At 31.5% G+C, this 26,439-nt stretch overlaps 1 protein-coding gene across 1 annotated transcript in view; it reads right to left on the bottom strand.

Annotated features, from left to right (window-relative positions):
• Positions 1-26,439, bottom strand: part of vap (RAS p21 protein activator vap) — a 126,046-nt gene that overhangs the window by 84,055 nt on the left and 15,552 nt on the right. Inside the window, exon 2 of the mRNA XM_075382278.1 lies at positions 14,108-14,257. Coding sequence (XP_075238393.1) covers positions 14,108-14,257 — 150 coding nt within the window. The remainder of the gene's footprint in view (positions 1-14,107; positions 14,258-26,439) is intronic.

The raw sequence follows: 26,439 nt of genomic DNA, 5'->3' as shown, positions 1-26,439 counted from the left end.
TTGCTAGACAAATTTTCCATTAGTTTTACAATAAAATTTTATAAAACTAAGTTTTATGTGTAGTGTCGGTTAAAGACAAAGCCAGATATGTATGAAGAACATAAATAATACAGATTGTTATTATTATAATAATTTTATTATTATTAATAAACCATGTGACTAAAATTAAAAGGACAAATAAACCTTAACTTCAACAAACTGTTTAAAATTATTTTATACCACAGAATTAAGATAGTATTTCTGTAAAAGTAGCAAGCAATAGTACCATAAAGTATATATATCAGATCCAGTATCAAACAAGAGGCTGACAAATTCAGAACTATGTGTTATTTTATTATATAATCCAGTTCAAATTACTTTAATATCAAAGAAGTATATATATATGTATATTTAAATGTGTGAGCATGCATTTGTGAACCATTTTTAAACTGCATGACTCATTTCAGATTTGTACTATGTGAGGTACATATCAACATATATATTGTGCAGCATCACCTTATTAATTTTACATTAAGTACATGATGTTTAGATTTATAATATGAAGTTTAAAAATATTAAGATTGCTTAAAAATTCTTTTGACATGATAATACAAATTTAACAATTTCTTAAAAAAAAAATCATAATAAAAATAAAATGTTGACTAAAAAATAATGGAAAAAATTACAATAAATTACATTAAATAGAAATGTAAACAAAATGTTTTAACAACTGGTGTAGAGATAATTCTATGTGATAAATACATACATACATACATACATAAATACATACTTCTAGTTAATTATGCTCATTTTTGGGACATGAGAGATAAATCTGCCAGATATTTTGTGCATAATATAAGATGATAAAAGTACAGGCTGAGACACAAATAGGGAAATTTTTAAAAATTATTTTGAAGCAAGCAATAGATTAGAAAAATCACTGCATGGGTACTGTTCAATTGATGTCCCAAGGGCAATTTTCTGAATGATGACAATAACTGTAGGAACCATAAATTTTAGCTAATAATGCTCCTCCATAATACACTAACAGCAAACTGAGCAAAGGTGACATTAGTTAATATTTTTGCCATCTAACTCCAATAATTTCAATCAATCTAGTCTATAAACTTACTGAAGCTCCTGACAGGTGCTTATTTATAAATTTGAAGAGGAACAACAGAAAAAAACTTGAGGTTAAAAAAAATAATTGTTCTTTAGGAGGAACTTAATGGTTTAGAAAATGTCAGCTGATTTGATAGAAAATTCTAAACAAAAAAAAATAAAATCCAGAAATACAAAAACTCTTATGATGTATGCTAAAGCAAAATAAAACCACAATGAAATATTACATAATAATCTAAATTAAAACAATAAAATTACCATCTGCCGCCATACCTACCAAGAGTCAAAACCTTGGTTTTCAATTTCTCGCATATGCCCAGTTATAAGAAGGTCTTCCTTCTTAAAAAATATACCGCTTGCTAAGTTCTGTAGCTAGGATGTCAATAGGTTTCATGCTGGCGATCACAGTGACTGCCTCTCGCAAGACAGTTTAGTCCCCGACAACAGCTAACAAAAGAAGATGTTGGGCTCATAATAAAATATCCCTATAACACTGGAAAGTAGACTTACCACAGGGCTTGAATGAAATACAGAAGATGAATGAATGATGAACTGCATTGAGCATTCGAAGAGTGGTGGATTGAGCAGTCTAAGCAGGTACAAACCAGAGCTCGATAGAAGAACTACATGCTTATTCGATCAACTCCCCAACGAGTATTAGATAAAATTTTCAGAACATCTAGCATTTTTAAGCATTTTACCTTCAACTCCTTTGTTACCCACATCAGTCATTGGTCAAACCACAATCCTAAAAATCTAACCCATGTGAATGGTTCAACTGATTCACCATGTAAAACAGCTGAGGGTTAACGTGTTCCCTTAAGCATGAAAAGCAAATGCATTTTGTTTTCTCTGGAAAAAACATGAATTCAGTCATTTTATACCATGATTCTAAATGATTTAATGTGTTTTGGAGCAGCCTCTCGCCAATAGCTAAAAGTTCCAGATGCAACATAAATTGAAAAATAATCATCTATAAATAACAAATACTTAATGGGTTTTCGCACGCAGTTTTTAATAGTATTTATGGTTACAGCAAACAAAGTAGCACTTAGGACACTTCCCTGTGGTATTTTTTTTCTACTGTAAACTTTTCTGATACCGTTGTTCTGACCTGAATTCAAAAGGTCCAACTACTGAGGAAACCCATGATAAACGCAAGGAGATTTCCTTGTATTCATGTAGTTTATTTAGAATTCCTCTCCTTCAAGACATGTCATCTGCCTTTCACGTATCAAAAAAGGCAAAGTAGGAAGGTGTTTTGAAAGACATCTTCAGTAGAGACTAAATGACTGATAGACAATCTACAATGGCAGAAATCACATTGTTCAGTAGAAATTAGGGAGTTTCTCTCAAGGAACCACACTAGACAACAATTTATCATTCATTCCATTAAGTTGCACAGGACACTGGTCAATGAGATAGGACAATAACTGGTCAAGGAGATAAAGCATGATTTAGCTTTACCAGGTTTCAGTATGGGAATCACTAATGCTTCTGACCAAAAATTTGGATATACCTGATCACAAAATATTCTATTATAGGTACACAGAAGATGAAATGCAGTATCTTGGAGGCATGATAACATGCTGAACCTGACAATATTTTCAGGGAAAGTGTCATGAAATTATTCAAGGCATACCTTAGCTCATCATAAGAGAATTGAATGTTTAATTCATTTCGTGAATCTCCAATAAATGGTACACTTTCTACCTACAACTTATATCTGATAAACTCATGCGAAAACATGATGGAACTGACACTTCCATAAACATATTTCTGTACGTGTTCGCTGAATAAATTGGTGTTGTTACAAGGATGTTGTCTTCCAGTCTAACTGGCTGCGGAGATTGTTGTGATCCACATATTGTCTGAACTTTTCTCTACACATCTGATGATGGAGTTGTCTGAGAAATAATATAGACATAATTCAGCCATGATTTCAGTCTAGCACATCTTGACCCATAGGGAAAGACATGCTATGCGGCAGTTTCACCACACCTCCTCCGTAGCTAGCCTCTTGTTTTAGATTTAATGGGCTTTACTGGAGATCATCTTCAAAACCTTGGCAAAAGGCATCTCTCAGCCTTGTTCTTGCCTCAGTCAGGATGCATGTTTAACATTCCCATTGGTGTACTATTATCATTAAGAACTCTAAAGAAAAGTAAACACATCTAAACTAAGTCTCAAACAAGATTGAATAATGAAAAATAAGGAATGAACTCTATTACCTAATCGAAAGGTAAATAGTTGAGTTCAATACCCAATAACAAAGAATATGAGAACAACAAACAAAACAACAATAAAAATGTAACAACAAAAACAGAATGCAAGAAAGCCCAAGCGGCACCCTAGACCCCCTCAGCAATCCTTTCTTTTGCCAAAATTTATAGAAGTTCTCCACTATGACCCACTTGGCCTGGTTTCACCAATTAACACGAAGATCTAACGCTGACCCAATAATATCACCTGAAAATAGTTTCCATGCACATCAACTTGTACTTGGAGCATTCATATAAAACATGATGTATGTCATCCTACTGTCCATATCGCGGACACATTCCTGAATCCACCAGGCCAAACCTCTGCAGCCTGTCCCTAAAAGTGCCATGCCCAGAAAGATATTGCATCACATACTTATTCGGGTTTACCCAAGAGGAGCCTGCAAACTAATAACATCTGGAAAGAGATCATGTGTATAATGACCACCCTCTGCCCTCATTCCATTTGGCCTGCCACAAAGCATTGCCCTGTTGTTCAATTTCCTGAATTTTTTCAGAAGTTAACTCACCTAAATTCTTGGCAACATAGCACTGTTGCTTCTCTGACATAAGCAAATCTAGGGGTTTCACGCTCACAATCACCATGATCATCTCCTGTGAAATCATGCAGTAGCCAGCCGCTACCGTTAACAATATTAGATATTGAGCCCTCAACAATATCTCCCGCTAGCTTTTGTATTTTAGCCTATACGCCCAGATTGGCGCTGCATATAGCATAACTGCTTTGCAGACACCCTTATACAGGATACTCATGGTCTTAGAGTTAAGACCCCAATCAGGATTGACCACACATCTAATACCAAAGAAGGCCCTTCTCCGCAACTTATTAAAGATGTTTCTTAAATTGCATTTTCTCATCTAGAAACACAAGGAGGTACTTTTGAACCTGAACATACTTTATCCACTGGCCTTCATTGAAACACGGACTCTTTGACTCACTGGCAAACGGCCTTTGAAGAGCATCATTATGGTCTTCTCCAGGCTGAACATCAAATTATGTTGATGAACCCCACAGCTCAAGTGCCCCGCAAGCCTGAGTGGCTTGGAGTTCTACCTCTCTTCGCAAGCATCCTTCAACTAGCAGAAGCCCATCTTCAGCATAAGCCACGATGCAACACCCGCTATGCAACCTCAGCCACAGAAGAGAATCGAACTCCAAAATGCAAAACAAAGGACCCAATACGCTGCCCTGGGGTTAACCCTTGGACAGTGTCTTGCCTACCTCATGGCTGCCCTCATGAAGCAGCACATCCTAATCATTGAAGTAACTTTGCATGACCTGCAATTCACTCACAGTGCATTCTCTTCTTTGCAGCTGATAAATGGTCAAGGGCCACCACAGATTATTAAACACCCCAGAAATGTCAAGGAAGATTCCCAGGCTATATTTTATTTCTCTAGTTGTTACCAAAATCATCAGACAGAGTGGCGTCCTCAGTGCTTTTTCCAGGACGAAACCCATACTGATTTTCCATCAATAAGCCGCACAAGGTTAACCTCCCATTTATACGAAAGTACAGAATCTTTTTAAAAACCTTACTAGTAACCAGTAGTAGCACCAAGGGCCTATATGACGAACTAACAGTGGGATCCTTGTCACCAGCTTTAAACAATAATTTTACAATTCCCTTCTTCCAACATACTAGGAAGCATTTGCCAAAAAAAATTGATTGAAAATGCACATGATAATTTTCATGCTCACTCGAACAAAGCAAACAAAGAGGTCCACTATTATGCCATCGAAGCCTGGGGCCTTGGTCCTACCTAAGCTACAGATAGCTTGATGCACCTCAGGCTCATTAATCTCCTCTCCAAAGACAATGCACCCCCACAAAAATGAGCAACCTCATGCCGCACCTGCAGATGGCATGCAGTCTCTCCAGCTTTATCATCATCAAGCAGAAAATCATCAAGTAATCTGTAAAATTTCAATTATAGCTGAAATTATACCGTGCCAGGTCGAGAGACCAGACAGAAGAGACGTCTTTCCTACATCTGTGTCCCAAAACTCTATATACGACTCCCCAGGGATACTTGTTCCCCTGCTCATGCACAAAGGAATGCCATGGATCCCTCTTCCCCATATGAACCTACAAAAATACTGAGACCTATGATCCCTATATTCAGCTGCAAGAACTACCTGCCGCAGGATCACCCTCATGCTGAGATGCTCTCCTTAAGCAATAGACAACCTGTTTCAAAGCTGAATTCCCTACACTAGCATGGGGCAAGCCTCTCTCGACATAAACTGCAGGGAATCAAGCACTCAGCAGCATTGATGAAAGCCACCAACAAAATCTCTTATCAGGTTCTCCAAATTCAGATTCCAGACCCTGATCCAAAATTCAAAGTCTGGCCAAAAGAAAGTCAACAAATTTCCTCCAGTCCACAAGCCAGTATAGGAAACGACCCCACTGAACTGGAACGTTAAATCGGATTGCTCACTCGAACCACCAACAATCTCATAAACAATCAATCGATGATCATTCAAGCAATCTTCCACCTCATCTCAGTCACAAACTTTGGCGGGAATAAACCTACCAATGGTGACATCAATGTTCGTCTCACCAAACAGTCAACACCCATCTACCATACCTGCGTAGATGGGCAACTCATCAAGCACATTAAATACTTGTAGATCATATTGGGCTAAAAAGCCCTCTGAGAATAACAACTGGTCTGTGATCACATCCAAAGAAAGTTTTAGAAATGCACCAGGTAAGATGTGGCAGTAAGGATGCTGAACAAAAGGACAGATCGATACAAGTTTGAAAACAGTGTAATGGTCTTTCTATCTAAAATTCAAAATTTAACTGCTATATTAAGCAACAGAAGGAAGAAATATCTAAAAAAATGGTTACTACAAAAATAATTATGTCTTTGCTGGATCAATATAAACATTTTCTGTCTGCTTGAGAATTAGTGGCTGAAAATCAACAAACTTTATGCAATTTAACAGTTAAGATTATTGATTGAAGAACATTTGAAATCTAGTGAAGATACTGTGACATTAACTGATAAATGTGAAAATAAGTTTAGTCTCAAACGATTTTTTTCTTGTGGAAAAGTTGGACATAAAAATAATCAGTGTAAGAATTATTCAAGTTCTAAAAAAATAAAAATATTATGTGTGTAATTTTTGTCATAAGAAGGGCCACACATTAAAAGATCGTTGTTTTTTGTCAAAAGAAACTGTCAGAGGCAAATAAACAATATGTAAATGATTCAAATGAAATATTGGCCTTAATTGGAGTTTCTGAGGTGAATTTGAATACAGCATGGAATCTTGATAGTGGCGCATCTGAGGATATGTGTTTTACATGTTTAGAGGCATAAAGGAGAGTTAGATTAGCTTGGCAACCTCCACTCAGGAAACATAGTCCTGGAGAGTCCTGCAGGACTACAGACAGGACCATTAGTTCACAAAGCCCTAATAAAACATCTGTGCCCCAAAAATTTTAAAAAGTGCCAGTAAAGAACCAAAGATAGAGTCAGAGGAGCATCTTTCTCAATACATATACAAGGAAGAAGGAATCAAGACTCTTCTAATTAAAGTGCATTACTACTATATGTTAAAATAATAAAGGTTTTAATGAAAAAAAAAAAAAAGACCTGATTAGTTGTAAAAGACTTAGTTATGTCAGATATCTAAGCACAGCTATTTTGACTCTATGCTCATAGGCAACTGTGTATCCCTTGTTCATGTAATGAGTATACCTGCATCTTCTTACAGCACAGACTGCCCAGGCCAGAGACAAGTTAAAATTAAAATTTTTAGAATTTAAAAAAAAAATTAAATAGGATTGGCTTTTTTTCATGGCTCGTTTGTGGCATTTTTTGACTTTTTGCATAATGTTTTATTTACTTTGAAGGAATAAAATTATTAGCTTATTCTGTCACGATTCTTTATGTGTTATTATTTTTATGCGACTATGATTTTTTTTGATTATATGTGTTTTAACTATATTATTAAATATTTGTTATGTGCTTTCACCGATGTATCGTATTAGGTTAGTGATTCTATTTGATTAATGTTGTGATCATCTAATCAAACATGCTTTATATCAATTTACCAATATTTTGTCTGTGTTATTGGATTTTTCCTATCTTGTTAGGTATATTATAATTGTGAGGTTATGTTCATTGTTTAGGTTAGATTTATACCGTAAGGGTAAGAACTTGTGTTTTATTTCCTTTGAGGGAATAAGTTTAGCTTATAAGAATGGCGTTTGCTTTGCTGGCATGTTATTTGTGACATGATCGCTGTGTTCTTTGTGTTTTTTAGTAGTGTATTATTTCCAGGTTTTTGTGTTTTTTCTTTAAAGAAATATAATTATTAGCTTGTAAGATTGTTTGGCTTGTTTTCATGTCATGTTTGCCTTTTGTTCTTCAAGTTTTCGCATTGCATTTTATTTCTGTGATTTATTCTCGTGCTATATTATAAATAAGATTAGGTTAAGATCGCTGTATGCCTTGCTGGCTGGTTGTCATATTATGCCTATCACTTTCATAGTGTTTCACGAAAGGTTATGCGTGTATTACGTTGGTCTATAGCATCTGATATGTTGTTGGTATGAATGAGTTTCTAAGAGGACCTGCACATCCTGAAGTTATGCCTTTGGGTGTTCCCGGGGTACGTAGGCTTTACTCCAAAAAGGGAGTGGTTTTAGTCTGCAGTCTATTGATGGCAGTTGGATTAGACCACCAGCAGGAGTCTGACACTTCGTGCATATGTACATTTACACCTCCCTCCACACCCTACCCAAAAAAAGGCCAGGACAAGTTATTAATTAGAGAACCCAACAGAACAGTGTTTAGGGGTATTACATTTGTCAGTCCATCACTATTTTTGATTTTGATATTTGGTATATGATAACTACCCACCTTGTAGTGGCCAAAAAATTTTATTTTATATTTAAAAAAAAATCTTTTCTTGAGTAATAAACTATTTTCTAACTAGCCAACAGGTAAAAACAACCATTTTCATCACTTTTTCCATGAGCTGAAGCATTCTTATTTTACATCATACAAAGGTCAAAAAGGGCTTTTTGGAAAGAGTAAAGATGGAACTTCATCTTAGTGTACTCAAAAAAATTCATTTTGTTACATAAACAAATCTTGTAATGTTTACTGAAGTTATGTTTATAAATTGTTTTTTTCAAATTTTGGGCCAAAAATAAATAATGAAGGGCTTAAGAGTAACAGGCTTATTCTTTACCTTTTAACTCTTAGGTACTAGTAGTACTTATAAAAAAATTGGACTGTTACCAGTTCTTTCATTATAAAAATGGCCGCCAAATCCTAAGATTTTAAAAATATCTCATTTTTGGGGCCCAAAAACCACATGTGGGACAGATGACAAATATCTGCAATTTTTACAGCAGTACTCAAAAAAATTCATTTTGTTACATAAACAAATCTTGTAATGTTTACTGAAGTTATGTTTATAAATTGTTTTTTTCAAATTTTGGGCCAAAAATAAATAATGAAGGGCTTAAGAGTAACAGGCTTATTCTTTACCTTTTAACTCTTAGGTACTAGTAGTACTTATAAAAAAATTGGACTGTTACCAGTTCTTTCATTATAAAAATGGCCGCCAAATCCTAAGATTTTAAAAATATCTCATTTTTGGGGCCCAAAAACCACATGTGGGACAGATGACAAATATCTGCAATTTTTACAGCAGTAATTACATTATATGTACTTTAAGACCATAAAAAATTTATTTTGTTACTCAGAGGAGTTGATGAATAATGAAGCCAACAAAACTGCTAAAAACACTGTTCCTTCTAACTGTAAACAACATATCCAGAAATACTGATGTTATGTATTTTTTCGCATTATGAAAATTACAACTATTCATTAGAATGAATAAATTGATAATTAATAAACAGTCAATTGCAAAATGATAAATAGTCAATTACAGAAAGATAAATAATAATTACAAAATGATAAACAATTCAAATACATTAAAAAGTTGTTCAATTCACTTTAACCTTATTTTACTATTGCTACTGAAAATTGTAAATAAATCTTGCACTTTTTGATAACAAATTAATTAACATAACTTTTGCTCCTGCCATTTTTTTATTGAGTAGATAGAAAAAATAGTAGAACAGAAAAAGCAGTAGTTGATAGAAAAAGCTCTGAAGGCATGAAAATCTTTTCCAGTTGAACCTATGTTTGATTATCCCTCAATGATTTCTTGAATGAATTACCAGGATCCTATCGATGGAAAAAGTGTATTCTTCATTTTCATGTATTTTGACTTCAATGACTTTGCCTAACCACCACTTGCCATCATATATGCAGCAGATATAATTTTTACATTTTGGCTTTGGTAAACCTATAAAGCAATCAGAAACATTAATGTCCTTGTGTACTGATAATAACGTAAATGTTTCTGATTCAGAGGTCGCCTGGACTTTCAGAATACATTTATGATTTGTTGAAACATAACTGTGAAAGGTTCTTGTTTCTGGGGCTGTCGTGATTACTTGATAATGAGAACTGATGTATTCTTCAGTCTCTTGAACATCTTTATTAGAACAGAAAATAAATGTTATATTTTTAATATTTTCTCTGCAATAATTGTAAATTTTAGAAGGTGTAACAATTTGACTGTTGACTATCCTTTGAAGGCTTGCCTTAGACACAGTCCTTTTTAAAGTTCCACCAATACCAATCACATGATCCTTTTCCATGGTATGAGGCAAAAAAATCGCATTCACCTGCGATTTAAAAATCTTCTTGATAATAGCACAAATTTATGAAATTTGTTTTATTTTTATACTGAGCTGAGGAACCATCAGAAAAATAAAAAATTGTTTAACTTGTGGTAACAGTGTTTAAAAGCAAGTTTTTAACTTGCTTTTGGAAGCAGAAGAATGATGTAGTATTGTGCTTCAAATAATCACTAATCACACAATAGCTTTAGCTTTCTTTTTTAAAATATATGAGAAATGGATATACTGTGGCATAAGTTTTTGATCAGTGATATGACTGGAGTTCATCCTGTATTACAACAGGAAAATTTTGAGAGAAGTCTCCCATTACAATACATTCACTCTCCAACAAGATTTCCTTTTTAATGTTGAGGATTAGCTTGTTTCTTTGCAACAAAATGATGCCTTTTTAGATATTTAAATTTTCTGTAAGTTTATCAAAGTACTCTTGAAATGGAAGAATTTGAGTAGTTGGTTCACAATGGTCAACAGAAACCCACTATTTCAAGATAATTTCAGAATCAAAATCATCCCATCTCTCTTGCAGTAATCTGAGCACTTCATTAGTGCCTGGACATTTTCACACTGTGAATGCACGCATATTTCATTTTCTATATCACATACCATAGTTGAAAGGAGAATTTTATAATCAAATTTCATTTTTAGAGCAGATAGTTTTACCATTTCTGTGAGTGACGTGCACATGCACACACACACACACACACACACACCAAGCAGAGTGACCTGACCCACCAACCAAAACAAAAAATTTAGGTCTTAAATCAGCAAATTTTGAAAACCAATTTTTAAATTGTTTTTCTTTGAAGGCTGTGTATAATTCTTTTAAGTATAGATATAGTTAAATAATAAGATAAGCCTTTTTTGAATATTAATTTTTTTCCTGTCAGCTTGTCTTACAGAGACACAATCCTTCTCGCCTGGCATCATTTGGATGTGCTTATCATTCTGGTAAAAATCTTAAGACACATTTAATAACAATTTCATCAATTACATGACTGGGTTTCTTTTTGCTGATTTGTGGCAAAATTCCACTTGTTTTAATTAATTATTTGGACAGACAGACTAAATACAAACACAAAACTCATTTTGAATTTTTTGAATGTTCTAGCTGCTTGGTAATGAACTTAAAATATTAATATTTTCCTGGGTTGATGTTACTGTTTTCATTTTATCCTTTATTTTAATGATTAACTCTTCCTATTCCCTACCTAAAATCAGCATAATTTTGTGGTTCTAAACTGGTTTCTTCTGTAGAAATATTTAAATCAAATGAATTGTTTAATTTACTGGCAACTGACTCAGCTAATTTTGTAACTTTATTTTTTTTAAATTGGTTCCTTTGCACTGCTTGATAATTTTTGAACCCTAATGAGGGAAATGCCAAGTGCTTAACAAGCTTTATTCACTGACTCGACAATAACACATTGAGGCTCAAATATACCTTGACAATCCGGTTCACTTTCTGTATCATCTTGTGGTTTTTGTATTTTGTTTAAGCATTTTGTACACAGCGCTCTGCTTGGAATTAATTTTAAATGTGTATTGCTTGTTGAAAGTGTAAAATATATTTCTCGAAGAGATTTCTTAATCAGTTTAGTGTAAAAGCTAAATGGGTCAGAGCAATGCTTCTTCCCATTAATATGAAAATATTTATCCAAATATTCAGTTTTATGAAAAGTACAGATATTTTTTGTTTCGGTACATTCACTTCTTAAAGAAATCAATGTTATTTGCTGTTCAGTTAACTCTAAAATATCATGAAATCCTGAACATCTATTGTAAGTCAAGTTGTGACATACTGTTTCAGTGTGAATGCAAACTGAACACTACACAATCTGTTTTCATAAAATGCAAGGGTTCTTACAATAACAATACAGTTAGTATAAATTATAAAACTACCAATTGCACCTCAATTTGTCTTACTCCAGTTTTTCTACAGCTAAAATAAAAATGTCTCTAATTAATAAACTTAAAATTAACAGATATCGCAAAAAGAGAAGTTCACTGGTAATAAAATTATTTTATAAACAAGTGTACATTACCTACCCACAGCATTAACACTAGCAACAGTACAACATATCAAACAGAAATCGAAACTGTAACTGAGCCTTCTACAATGTTTACATTCAGGATTATGCAAACATTCATGCATGCATGTCTATTCACTTTCATTTTCAAACATATGTTTGTGTGTATGAGTAATTCTTTAAGTAACAAACTATCTAGAATATAAGCTACCTCATTATAGACATATCAAAATATTTTGTCCAATAGATTTACATTATTATTATTATCTGAAAAATAAATGCTGTGAATTTTTTGGATACATTCACTGTTACAAGGAATGGTGTTTTTAGCGGTTTTGATGGCTTCATTACTCATCAACCCCTTTGAGTAACAAAATAAATTTTATATGGTTTTTAAGTACATACAATGTAATTTAAAATTCTGTTGTAAAAATTTCAAATTTTTGTCACCCGTCTCACATGTAGTTTTTGGGCCCCAAAAATGAAACATTTTCGAAATCTTATGATTTGGTGGCCATTTTTTTAATGAAGAACACTTAACTCCAATTTTTTTGTATAAGTACTACTAGTACCTAAGCATTAAAAGGTAAAAAAAACAGGCCTGTTACTCTAAGCCCTTCATTATTTATTTTGGGCCCAAAATTTGAAAAAACAATTTGTAAATGCAACTTCAGCAAATATTAAAAGATTTGGTTATGTAACAAAATGAATTTTTAGTACACTTAGATGAAGTTCCATCTTTACTCTTTCCAAAAAGCCCTTTATGATTTCTGTATGATGTAAACTAAGAATGTTACAGCTCATGGAAAAGTGACAAAAATGGCTGTTTTTACCTGTTGGCAGGTTACAGAATAGTTTATTACTCAAGAAACGATTTTTTTTTAAATATAAAATAAAACTTTTTGGCCACTACAAGGTGGGTAGTAGTAGTTATCATATACCAAATATCATCAAAATCAAAAATTGTGATGCAATAAATTTTTGAACATTTATTGAATTAAAATGGAACACCCCTTCAGGTATGTTGTGAGGCCAATATAGTTGAAATCTAAGTGGTCTATTGCTCTTGAACTAACAACAACCTCTTACAAAGAACTTTACACCATCCTGTAATGTATGAATACTTGCGCTATAATTTTAGTGTATTATACTTATCACCATTACCTACTGCAGTGATTTATGAGTAATTTAGTGTAACTGAACACTTGAGTATTTTATGACATCAAATCCATAACTTGATTACAAAAAATGTTTCATGCAAGATAAAATAGATGGCAAATTAGACTCTTTTACCATTAATCACTAGTTAATTCTTAAATAAATGATTCATTTAGTTTAGTATTAAAATGCTTTTAAAAGACTCATAACTTATGAAGCCCAAGTAAATCATTTTAAACAATAGCATTATCAGATAGATTGCAAACTTAAGCTATCAAAAAACACAAATATTTATACTAAAATCTTGGAATGAATCACCAAGCAGCAAGCATAAATTAAATAATTAACACATAACTGAGGAAAAAAGATTAAGCTGTTAAGTTACACAATAGTGTACTTTTAATGAAACAATATATTTAAATCACATCTTAACAGAATCAAAAAGTTTATTCTGTTACAAGGATATCAATTAAATAAATACGGCAATAAATTGTAACCTATCTTCTACATTATGAATTATATGGTTTTTAAACATTATATATTTTTCTTTATTTTTTTTTAATAAAGTATTATGTTCAGTATGGTACTAGAAAGAATTTTAAAATATTTTTATCGTGACAAAAAATAAAAAAAGTATAACTAATTTTTTTATAATCAACTTTAATAAAATACATTAATTTTTAATAACAATAATCAATTAATTTCTTTATTATTCCTTATAATTACTAACCCAAATTAATTCTAGAAACAAACAAATAATCAATTTTACTGAAAAAATAAAACCATCACCTACCTAAAATGATTAATTCCAGTTCTTCCTAAATAGGATAAGACATATGAGCCTGGTTTTCTGTCACTCTCTCGAACTAGATAGCTACCCATGTTAGCAGCTTGCCACAGACGTTCCTCTGCTGTGGACCTGTCTAATCTCCCATGGTACCACCTACAAAAAAAAAATCAACAATTAAAAACCCACAACAGTAAATAATTTTTTCAAGTTTTTACCGTTTGAATCCTCAACAGCAGCTTGTTTCCATTCATTTTTTTTTACAGTTTAATCCTTAATTTATTTCACTAGTACACTTAAAAACAGAAACATGTCCAAATTTCTATATACGTAAATAAATTACACATTTTAACTGCATATGCCAATGTAAACAATTGAGACATTATAATACTTTAGCTTGTATACAACTGTTCATAATTTAAAGGAAATGACCATAATTTAAAGATATGCACCACAGAAAGGGAAGACACATAATAAGTGAACAATTCGGTTAGACATTTCCATTCTGCTTGAATCATCATTTGCTTCAATCATTTGCTTGAGAATTTTTCCTAATGCGTATCTCCTAATATAATAATATTTGTTTTGTTAAAAACACATGTCACAATTTTTAATATACAACGCATTATGCAGAGTATCTACAAGTATTTCCAAAGGTAATTTTAATGACTCTTCTGACAAGTCAGAAGTCATAAAATTATGACAAATGTTATAATGAAAAAATGAAATCTCAATTCCATTTTTCTGATGGCAAAATTCCTCAACTGAAGATTATGTAAATAATGTACTAATCCTAGATTAATTTTTTACTTAAATGCAACAAGTGAAACAAAACCATTTTACATCAGCAGGCTACACTTCATAAAAAAATTATATCATTTCCCTCATCTAAAAATTGTGATGATGTTACTAGGTAAATAATTAATTCACAATAAGCAAACCACATTTGTTGTTAAATAAATCTAATGTTTTAATAGTTAATTCTACTTTAATATTAAAATTTTGAAGACATTAATATTTTAATAAGGGAGATAACTGAAATGACATGATGGATAAGATTCATGCTAAGAATCAAACCCAGAACAGTGATCATCTAAAATAGCCATTAATATAAAGCTAATTTGTATAATCGCTATACACCTATATTTACTTGGAAGTAATAAAAGTTAAAAACATCATACAAAATATAACAATCGGATTAGAAAAATACACATTTTCAACAATCAATTATAGACAAAAATATATATATTATGTAACAAAATAAAAAACTGTCTTTTACATTACATGATCAAATATACAACTAAGGTCCTTTTTGTAACAAATATCTCAAAAATTATTTAACAGAACATCAAAAAGCTTACACCCAGAAACAAGTAAATTAATTAATTTAACAATAGGATTTTTACTTGTCTCTTTTTAGTAAGCAAACATCCAGTGACTGTTACATTAATTTGAAAGAATTATGAACTGAAAAAATCTCAGACCTCTAACCCCTAAACTGAATCTTGTACAGGATATCATGTTTTGGACCAGCCACTGCCTGCTTCAGTAAATAATAAATAAAAAATTTCTCACACAATACTCCTTTACTTTAAATGAAAAAAGCACTAAGCAAATTTCAGTTGCAAGACTTTAACCTGCATACTACATTAAGAATTCATTAATTCCTTCTCTTCCTGCTATACCCACTATTCAAATTTTCTTTATCCAAGTAATAAAATAATAACATTTATTAATTTTTAAAACTTTTGGAGCTGTAATAAACTTGAACACATCTTTTGTCCAAATTTTATTCTCAGTTTTTGGAAAAGGCCTTGGTGAGTATAAAACTTATTACATTGTAAAATTTTTTAATAATAATTAATAGGCTAATTTCAAATATGTATATTTACGTAAGGAAATAAAACAATGAAAAACCAACTTGTTCATCATGTTACAGATACAGTTTAGAAGTTTAAATTATGACTGCTGTAAGAATAATTTTTGTTTAAATGATATCAAATATTTTTTTTTAATATTATTTCAAAAAATCTATTTTTATAAAATACTGCTTATTTATAAAAAAATTCAAATACTCTTCAAATACCCATTTCAAAAGCTCAACTTGTAATAAAAGAATGAAACTATGACATTTTAAAATAAGCTTATTAAGTATAAAAATGACATAGAAATTTTACACGGTTTGTTTATCATTACACAGGTAATGATAAACAAGGAAGGTAAAAGGAATTTTGAAGGAAAAGCAAGTTTTCATTCAAAAGTAACTTACTTCGATAAAATTTTATCAAGATAAATATGTAATAATTGAAAATGCTGTATAGAAAGCATTCAAAAGGTTATATTCATTTTTTTATTGGAATATATTCCAAATGAATTATTTTCCAACATGGCGTATTTTTTTTATTTTTACGAACACCGATTGCTTGATTCTTGTCAGATAAATTTTTACATATAATTATAAAATAAACTGAACACAGACTAACTAAAAGGCTCTAATAAAAACTACTTGACTTATTATTATATTTAATAAAAGCAACTTTTATGTAGTAGACCGGTTTTGAGGAAATTATGAAAATAAAATGTTAAAATTATGTATCTCCTAAAGGATCAAAACGGGTGACGTTCCAAAATTTTACATGTCATTTATAGTACTCAAGGGTTAAATTAAAGAAAATGTCCCCCTTCCCACACATATAAAATGACCAGCACCTTCGACTGCTTGATTATGCTACAAACCCCATAATTACATAAAAGTGAACATATTCACCAATTTTCATTACTTCTAGTATTTCCTTTATATTTATTATTTGTATTGGAGTAAAAATGTGCCAACCTTTACTATGGAGTACTTTTATGTGTTTGTTCTATCTTTGGTTAATGTGTTTTATATTTATAAATAATGATTAATTTATTTTCTTCTATGAACTAACATTACCCAATTTCTTGTTTTAATAAGGCTATTTTGAGCCAAAAAAGTTTTACTTAATTTTTTTACTGAACTATTTTTAATAAATTTTAGTACATAGATGATGTGAATAAATATGTTGTTGTTTTCTACTCAGTTACAAAATATGAGAGCCGTTTTCTTTTCAAACTCTGATGGGCTATAAAAAAAAGACACATTAATATAACAAAATGATTTTATTATCAAAAGCTGAGTAGTGTCTAACTTATTTTTCTACATAATCGCCAAAACGATTGAGGCATTCGTCGTATCGTGATACCAGCTTTCCAATGCCCTCTTCAAAGAAATTTGCTACCAGTGAGGTAAGGGATAAGATATGTCTTGACAACCTCCTGAAGTTCTCCATTGGTGGCAAAGTGTTGTCTGCCCAACCACGCCTTCAATTCTCAAAAGAGATGGGTGCTATATCTGAACTGTACAATGAATGGTTGAAAACTTCTCACTTATTGTTTGAGAAGGTCTTGCATCACATTGGCACAGTGTGGTCATGCATTGTTGTGGATCAAAACCACACCAGATGAGAGCATGTCTCTTCGTTTGTTCTGGATTGCTCTGCGAAAGCGACATAAAGATTCACAATAAACTTCCTTTGTTATTGTTGTCCTCTGCTCCATAAAGTCCACCAACATGACACCTTTATGGTCCCAAAAAAACTGTAGCCATTGTTTTCCTGTTACTCAGTGTCTGTTTTAACTTTTTCAGCTTGTTTGGAGAAGAAATGCGCAGTAAATTGGAAAAGTGGTATCCACTTGGCACTGTGGGTATATATGGTATCCACTGCTTAGACTGTCCTTTGGGTTCTGGATTGTCATACTGGATCCAAGTCTCATTGCCAGTAACAATAAACTTTAAAAACTCTTCCCCCTCATTATCATAACGCATGAGAAACATTAAGGCTGACACCATTCACTGTGTTTTGTGATCATAACTCAACATTTTTGGGATCCAAATTTTCCAGTATGCTAGATCTTTAGTCACAATTTTGTACAAAGAAGACCTACAATTGTGTACAAAGAAAATAAGTGAAATTTCTGGGATTTCTGCAGAAAGTTCACTTATTGTAAACCATTGTTTGATGCAAACAAAATAAACATGCTCAACCAGGCATGCAGTAGCACATACTTGCGTCCTTGCCCACCTTCGTCATGGACATCTCTGTTCACCCTTCTTTAAATTTCCTACACCATTCCCACACACTACCATCATTCATAAAGTTTTTACTGTACACTAGGCTAATTCTGCAATGGATTTCTGCAGTGCTACATCCTTCTGCTTGCAGAAAACTTACACTTCACTTGGCAAGAGCATCAATCATCGCAGCTATGTTCAATTGCCTGTATCTTGGCTCAGACTAAGGCAATCGAGCCAGCAATGCCAGAGGTTGTGGTAGGAGGGCGGCACAATTGCACAAACCTGGCTCCCGCCTATCTCTTGTTTATTAGATGCACAATCAGAGGTTGATAAAAAAAAAATAGTCCACATAAAATGATTAAGTCACAGATACATTAATTTTACTAAAACATTCTCATAAAATATTTAAAAAAACTTATATTTATAAATTAAAAATTAAATGTTAAAATAACAGAAAAATATTTAAAAAAAAAACAAAAAAAAACAAGCAGTATCATTCAACACCTTGCTTTCTACTTTCATTGTAATTTACTTAGTAAAACAAGCAGGAATGTTATTAGTTCAAACTTATTTTTGGGGAAATTTTGCAATTAAAACAGAGTTGGTAATATCAACATAATGAAGGTCTTCAATTGTTTTCCAGCCTGAATATCCAAGCTTTTCATAAAGGGGATAAAAAGCTCTCTGTTGAAATTTAAAGAATTGGATTGGATTGAAACTATTCATTAAATATCACTTTGGCTGAAAAATATAACATAAAATAAGGATAAGGATATTTACGACAATTTTCAAGCTGGTTTACTACTAAATTAAAAATATTAGAAAGAAAGAAGTCAAATGTCATCCTGATTATTTTTTATACTAATATCTGACTTAATCAAAAACAATTATAAACTGAAAGATATTTTTAAAAAATATTTTAAAAAAGGAGTAATTAATAGAACAACTTATCTATGTATACAGAAAGAATAATATCACAATTTTCAAATGTACCTTTTTTTAACATAAAGAAGAAATTTTCATAAACTGGAATATTTAAAAAAATAATTGACCAGTACACTTTACTTCGAGGTGATAGTTACAAAAATTTTACTCATGTATGGATCAGTTTTTAGTTTACAACTTCTTAAAAGGCTGCAATGAAATAACCAAGGAGTTAGTGTAAAGATGTATGCAACGCTGATATTTAAACAGGGTTTTGAACGATCTCTTTTGTTTATGATGTGTTCTTTTGTCTTGTATAATTTGTATCGCTTAAATTTATTTAAATTGTGTTAATTATTGTTGTAGTGTGTAAATTAATGCCTTTGATAATCAATTTAAAGATACCATTTATAGTTTGATTTTAAAATCTTATTTCTATCTTAGACAGCAGTTTTGTTTAAGATAAGTTTTCATTGTTGGTATTTGAAGGGAAATTTACAATTTTGCCCATCCTTTATCTCATCCTTCTTGTCTGTTATTCTGAAGTACTGTTGTTTAGCTGTCTTTAATAAATGTTAGTTGATTCTCTTTTATAAGCAGTCTAACAGTTTCTCATGCAAACCTATTAAAACTCTGCTTTGTCTATAATTACACCCATCCCTCTGTAACAGATTCTAGATCATGTGGCATCCAATTTACCCTTAAACCAACCATCACATTGAAAGCTGCCAACTTAAGCAGCACACAATAACTACCATGGGTGATATATCTATCACTGTGACATATTTTGTATAAACATCAAAAACGATTTTATCTTATTTACAATTAGTTTTAAATTCATAACTATAGCAAGAAATACCTCATTTTTACAGATAAATTTTCAGTTTTTATTAATTTGGTCTTTTTTTAAAAAAATATATAAAATCTTGTAAATGCGGCGTTAAAAGTATCAGAGACAGCAAAATTCATGTACATATATTAACTGAATCTGCAGTAGATACTGGAAATCGCTTTCAGTATTCATTCCTGGGTTATTCATGAAAAGATCAACAAAAAAATCCAGAGAGCAAGAATCCGATGCTGAACCACCTATTTTTTAATACAGACTGATTGAAATGGAAACAGTTTTCTTCATATATAGACACGTTAACCTTATATACTCCTCTATTTATATGAACTAACAAACTGGCAGAAAACCAATATTCCAAAATCTTCATCTTTTCTTCAATTGGAATATGGGAGTTGAAATCACTTTCCTCCAAAATCATAATACTATTTTTATCAGCAATAATATTCCCATGATTAATACATATTATTTATTAAACAAGTTGAAAACTGTATAATCTATTTTTCAATTGTGTTTTACACTATGTACTTAATGTACAAATTGTAAAGTTGATTAAATTATTTATTCTAACATTAATGTATAAGAAAGATAATTTCAAAAAACTACGAAAACAAGTAATTTAATTGGCTTCAAACATGGTAATCATTCTTGAAACTAATGAATGTTAAGCACAAACTACTTGCATAGTGTGTATGTATGTGTGTTTACATTTACACACATCTATGTCCTGCAAATTGATAAAAATTGTTTTAAATGAATGAGGAATTGTTAAAATAATTTAATTTTCTGAAAAATTCTCATGATTTTTATTTCAGCACCATTATTTTCATTAAAAAATATTTTACATTAGGTTATTATTACCAATGTATTGTACATAAATAATAATAATATTCTGTATAAATTCTTTTAATCACATTTATTTAGGCTTAACACCAATACTTTAAATTAAGTTTTTTTAACAATGAAAAACATTTTTAACAAAAAAATAAGGCTGGTAATACGTTACTTAAAAAAAAATCATACATTACAAATTATTATCACCAAGTAAATCAGATATCTAAAGAGGAAACACAAAGTTAACAAACAGGAAATGAAACTAAGAGAGAGAGTTGGAATGCAAAACCAGGATATAAAAATTATAGATAACTAAATTTCTAACCCTTCCTGTTTTAATTAAAGAGTTAGAAATATTAATTGAAAAGTTAACTGATAATATAATGGTATACTAAATACTATTAATATACTACTAAAAATTCTACATACTTGCATAAAACAAAATTTTATACAGCCATTTTTTTATAATTTTAAGATGTTTAAATGTATTTCATAAATAAATATATATTTTAGTTTATAAGTAAAATCTTATTGAAAGTACAATGTTTTTACTTCCTACAAGATATGGGAAAACATTTAATCTTTAAAGATATTACAGACTGTTAAAATATCAGTAACAGTATGTATATAGGGTGCTTATAAAATATAAGACTTATGTGTAAACACATTTGACCAGTACTACTTAAATAATCTTCACGCATGTTTAACCAAAAAATAGATTATTATTCTATTCTATATTAACTGCTGTATTTTTGACAATAAATTACAAACTTTATTTGTTTTAATATGAATCTAAGAAATCAAAAACAGGTAAGTAACAATCTAGCAGAGAATTCACTATAGCTTAATGGTAACAAAAGTATTTATTTGTTTATAATCTATAGCATATCATTTGTTTACTATTATTAAGCAGCACCTTTGTAAAAAGGTGCTGCATTTTACAAAGTTTCTTCATTTTCCAAAGTTCTTATTTAAAAGTTAACCAGCACAAAATTATTGTTGGAAATAAAATATTTACGATAAAACTATTAAACTAATAAAACTATTAAATCTTATAAGTGTGGATGTCACAGGAGTTCAGAATGAAAAATCATCTTTTCAACTGAGCACTACTTAAATGCAAAAGGTGATTATAAAGTTTACAAAAGGTACATGGTTTTAACATGTATAATTTTACTTATTACTCTAAACAGAACAATAATATTAAAATATACTAAGAAAACTGGAACATACTATAACTTAGCAAGTAACTAAAATTTAAAAATATATATAATTGCTACCTAATAAATCTATCAGTCACATAGATCAAGAAAAAAATAAAAAGGCATTTATATTAAGAAATAAAAAAAATTAAAGTACTATAACAAAAAATAATAATAATAATTAAATAATCTGATAGTAAATCGTTTCTCAATAGATGTATGTTTCTTAAAAAAAGTAAAAAAAAATTACTGAAATTTACCATACATTTCCATTGCTGTTTCTAATCAGGTAGCTAATTATATAATTTAGTTCATCATAAAATCTTCACAATGGTCTTCAAAAAGAATTTTAACGAGTACAGTTTCCACAGTTTCAGTAAAAACAGGTGATATAACAACTTCGCAATGAAAAAAAAACTTATTTAAACTTTTTTCCTTACAGAAATAACTCATGAAGTGCAGTAATTACTTTTATTTAGTCCCCAGAATCCATTGGCAACCACCGAACGTTTTTCATTTTATACTTCCTTCCTGCCAGGCAGGAAATTCCTAACGGTTAGTAGTATGATAACAAGATAAAACAAACAAAAAAATAAATAAACATTAATAACAAGTTAATACACACAAATGATAGTGACAATGAAATCGTAAGTGCTACAATCGATTAAAAAACAACTTATCTGATATTCAATAAAAAAGCAACATTTCATTTTATTAGCATAATGCAAAGCTTAATTTCTATAAGCAATACAAAATATCTATTCAAGCTGACTAAAAACAAATTTGGACAATATTTTTTACACTCGCATCATAACACATTAAACCCTCTCATCAAATTCTGCCACAAAAAGATTGCAAAACAAAAATATTGGTCATTAGGTATCTTTATAACCAGCACTCATTAAAATCTGATTAACCCGTACTATCACATGTAGGTAAAAATAACCCATAGGGAAATTTGTGTTGGTGAACCTGATGGTTGGGCAGACAAAAAGGCCCATGTAAATTCATGCCAGTTATTCCCAGTACTAGTGCTGAGGTGTTTACTTCCCGTTAAGTTTCTTTGAAAGCCAGGTAAGCCTTCTTTGTAAACACACCTGGTAAAAATTACTCACGTGACACAGAGCCCAGGGAAAGAAGGCAATTTTTACTTACATGTGCCCCAGGGTCCTGTAAGTGGTAGGTAGTTTTTAACATGCTCTGACTTACCCTTCTTTGCTGGCTCTGTTGCAATAATATTTATATCGAGAGTTTGTTTATATGCCTATCACTTCATTATAAACATGCATATTAGTCGTTTCTTTAAGTCTTTTCACTTTTCCTTTCTAATATTAGATGGATCGACCTAGTTCTTCTAAAGATATAAGTAGGAATATTTACTATACAGATGATCCCAGATTTGCAGAGACAGTGAGAAAGCTTTTAGTAACAGATATAGAGGATGAAGATATGTATGAGACTGAAGTTGATGATTGTGTTTAGTTTAATTATCCTGTTACACTTCATTTTCAAATAGCATTTCTCATTTCCTCTCACTTTTTCTTGCACAAAAATAACTAAAACATTTATTGTTTTTTTTTTCTATTTTAGCTAGCAGAAGCAGAGGTTTATGACAGGTAAAACAGAAAACCTATTCCTGATCCACTAACTTCTGATGACAGAGAAGAATATCCAAATTATTCACCCTCTCTGTCCGAATTAGAAAATGAGGATTTAAGTGAGGACTACGAGGATGACAAAGAGGAGGCTGCAGCTCAGGAACATAATGCAGTAAGACCTTTCCAAGATGAAATCACATGTTCCAATTCAACTCATTTTTATGTTGGAGTAAACGGAAAGGCGTGGTGTGCTGAAGAACCACACAGGAGGAGTAGGCCACCTGCTCAGATCGTAAATCTTCGCATGCTGCCAGGACTTACTCGTTATGCTAAAGAAGTTCTGGGAGATTCACGAAGAGAACTAAAAGTTTGGAACCAATTTTCTTCTCCGAATATTATGGAAGAAATTTTGAAGTATACAAATGTCTATTTCACATTCATCAGAGCACATTTGAGAGAAGAGTTCGAGCTACCACAAGGACTAATCCCACTCAGAAGTGAATGCTTTTATGAATATGGGCATGCTGGTGCTTTTGTCCATCACAAAGTCCAACTGTGAAAATAGCAGATCACTTTTCAGTAAAGATATAACTGGGCTTCCTATATTTAGAGCAGCTATGTCTGTTAACAGATTCACAGCTATAAAAGAGGCATTACAGTTTAATAATCCTTACACATGAACAACTCCAAAGGCTACAGATCTAGCTGCCCCAATATTTAATATTTTTTCCATTCTGATAGGCAACTATCAAAAAATGTACATTCCTAGCAAACATTGTAGTCGACAAAATGCTTTTGCCATTTAAAGGAAAAAGTTTGTTCACTATCTATATGCCAAATAATCCGGCAAAGTACGGCATCAAACTAGTGAAGCTAACGGATGCAAAAACATCCTAATTATACAACTCCTACACTTATAAGGGGAGAAGCTCAGACGGCAAAACTGTTTCCTTAAGAGAAAACTCTCATGGTGCTTAATCAGACCTTACTTCAAGCTTCAAAGCAAGTCCATGGTATAAATAGAAACATAACAGCCGAAAATTATTTCAACTCTATTCAAGCTGTTGAAAAGCTGAGAAAACGAGGACTCACCTATTTTGGCACCTTAAAAAAAAAACAAAAGGGATATACCCCCCAAATTTCTGGTTACTCATCAACAGAGGAGGCCTTTGAATAAAACACTTTATGGTTTTTCACTCTCTCGGAAAGTGATGAGCAACCGCGTTATCCTTCTTATATCAAGCGTGCACAGTAGCAGTAGAATTGATGAAGAAACAGACAAATCAGAGGTTATAGCCTTCTACAATAGAACAAAAGGAGGGAGGGTGGATACTTTGGATTTCCATTGGATTTGTGGGGAGTATGTACTCCCCACAAAGAAAAGATGTTCGCTGGCCATTATGTGTACTGAGTGATATGATAGCCATAACTATGGTTAACTCTTTCATAGTACATCAGTATTTTGCAGCCAATGATGTGCAAACAAAAATATTTTCATAAAAAAACTAGCCATAAAGATGATGATTCCATTTCTCTTTGAGCGGCTACAAAACCCAAAAATGTCTAACAAATGGAGCATGATTGAAAAATCCATCGCTCTTAAGTGTCCATCGCTCAAAAGGAACAGAAGACAGGGAAATTGCTGGAACTCCATCTACAATTGCCAGTGAACAGTGAACTACAATAAACTCGAAAAAAGAAGAAACTGTTCTTATATTCATATACAAAACACAGGAAAACTAACAGCATGTACATAAAATGTAAACAACACGGGTATATGGAATGCTCTACAAAATTATGGGTCAATTGTCTTAAAGATTTGTAGTTCTGAAACTTCAAAACTTCATAATTTGTATTACAAAAAAAAAAATAATCAGAAAATGTTTTATACAGTGGTTTTGTTTTCTTGAAGACTGTTGTGTTATTTAGTTGTAAATACTATTCTATATGTAATTAGAAAGTTCCTTTTTTTATTAATCTACGTCTACTTTGAAATCTGATATGTAGTTCTAAGTAAATGTATTCCTAATATTATTAAATGTAATTTGAACATGCAACATATTTTATTTTGAGCTCTTTTGAAGACTGTTAGAGTGTAATATACCAAATATTGTACAAAATACATATTTCATACTACTTTATTTTTATTTATTTATGGGCAATACACAATGATAAAGACTTTTTCTAACAGTTTTAAATAAATATCTATATGTAACAACCACTTTACTACAAAAGAAATTTGAAAATGAGCATGTAGGTAATTTTTACATGTGACCTAGGACCAAAAGTTTTAACTGTGACAGAACATGTTAATTTTACTGAATATGCCTATTTTTACCAAATACATTCAACTTGTAAAATAGGAAATTGGAAACCACTACATCCTTATTCTCCCTATCAAGACTGGCACAGGAATGTCTTGTGCCTTCATGCCAGGTTGCCCATAACTAAGGTAGTGATCTTGGTACATCTCAACCCCATAGGGGAAGACAAGCCTTGTGACGTTTCCAGGTGCTCCCCCCCCACGATTATAACCCTGATGGGTTTTAACGGGAAGTAATCTTGGTACAGGTACAGGTATGATATTTATAACCAAAAATAATTCAAAATGAAAAAATACTCAAATGAAAATTAATTGAACAAGCAGTTTTCCTCTTACAGCTCTGTCCCACTTATTTAATTCTCAATTGCTCAATAAAAAATACCAACATTACAAATTTCATGGCTCTTCCACAACTTCCATAAACTCTGATAAAATAAAGACTAAATGACAAATCTAAAGATCAATAACTTTTGAAAATTAAGATTAAGTCTTACTTCTGATGATAACATCTTCA

This window comes from Lycorma delicatula, chromosome 1 (genome assembly GCF_047948215.1).
Source record: "Lycorma delicatula isolate Av1 chromosome 1, ASM4794821v1, whole genome shotgun sequence".
NCBI classification, from domain to species: domain Eukaryota; kingdom Metazoa; phylum Arthropoda; class Insecta; order Hemiptera; family Fulgoridae; genus Lycorma; species Lycorma delicatula.
This window is presented reverse-complemented; position numbering and strand designations above follow the sequence as displayed.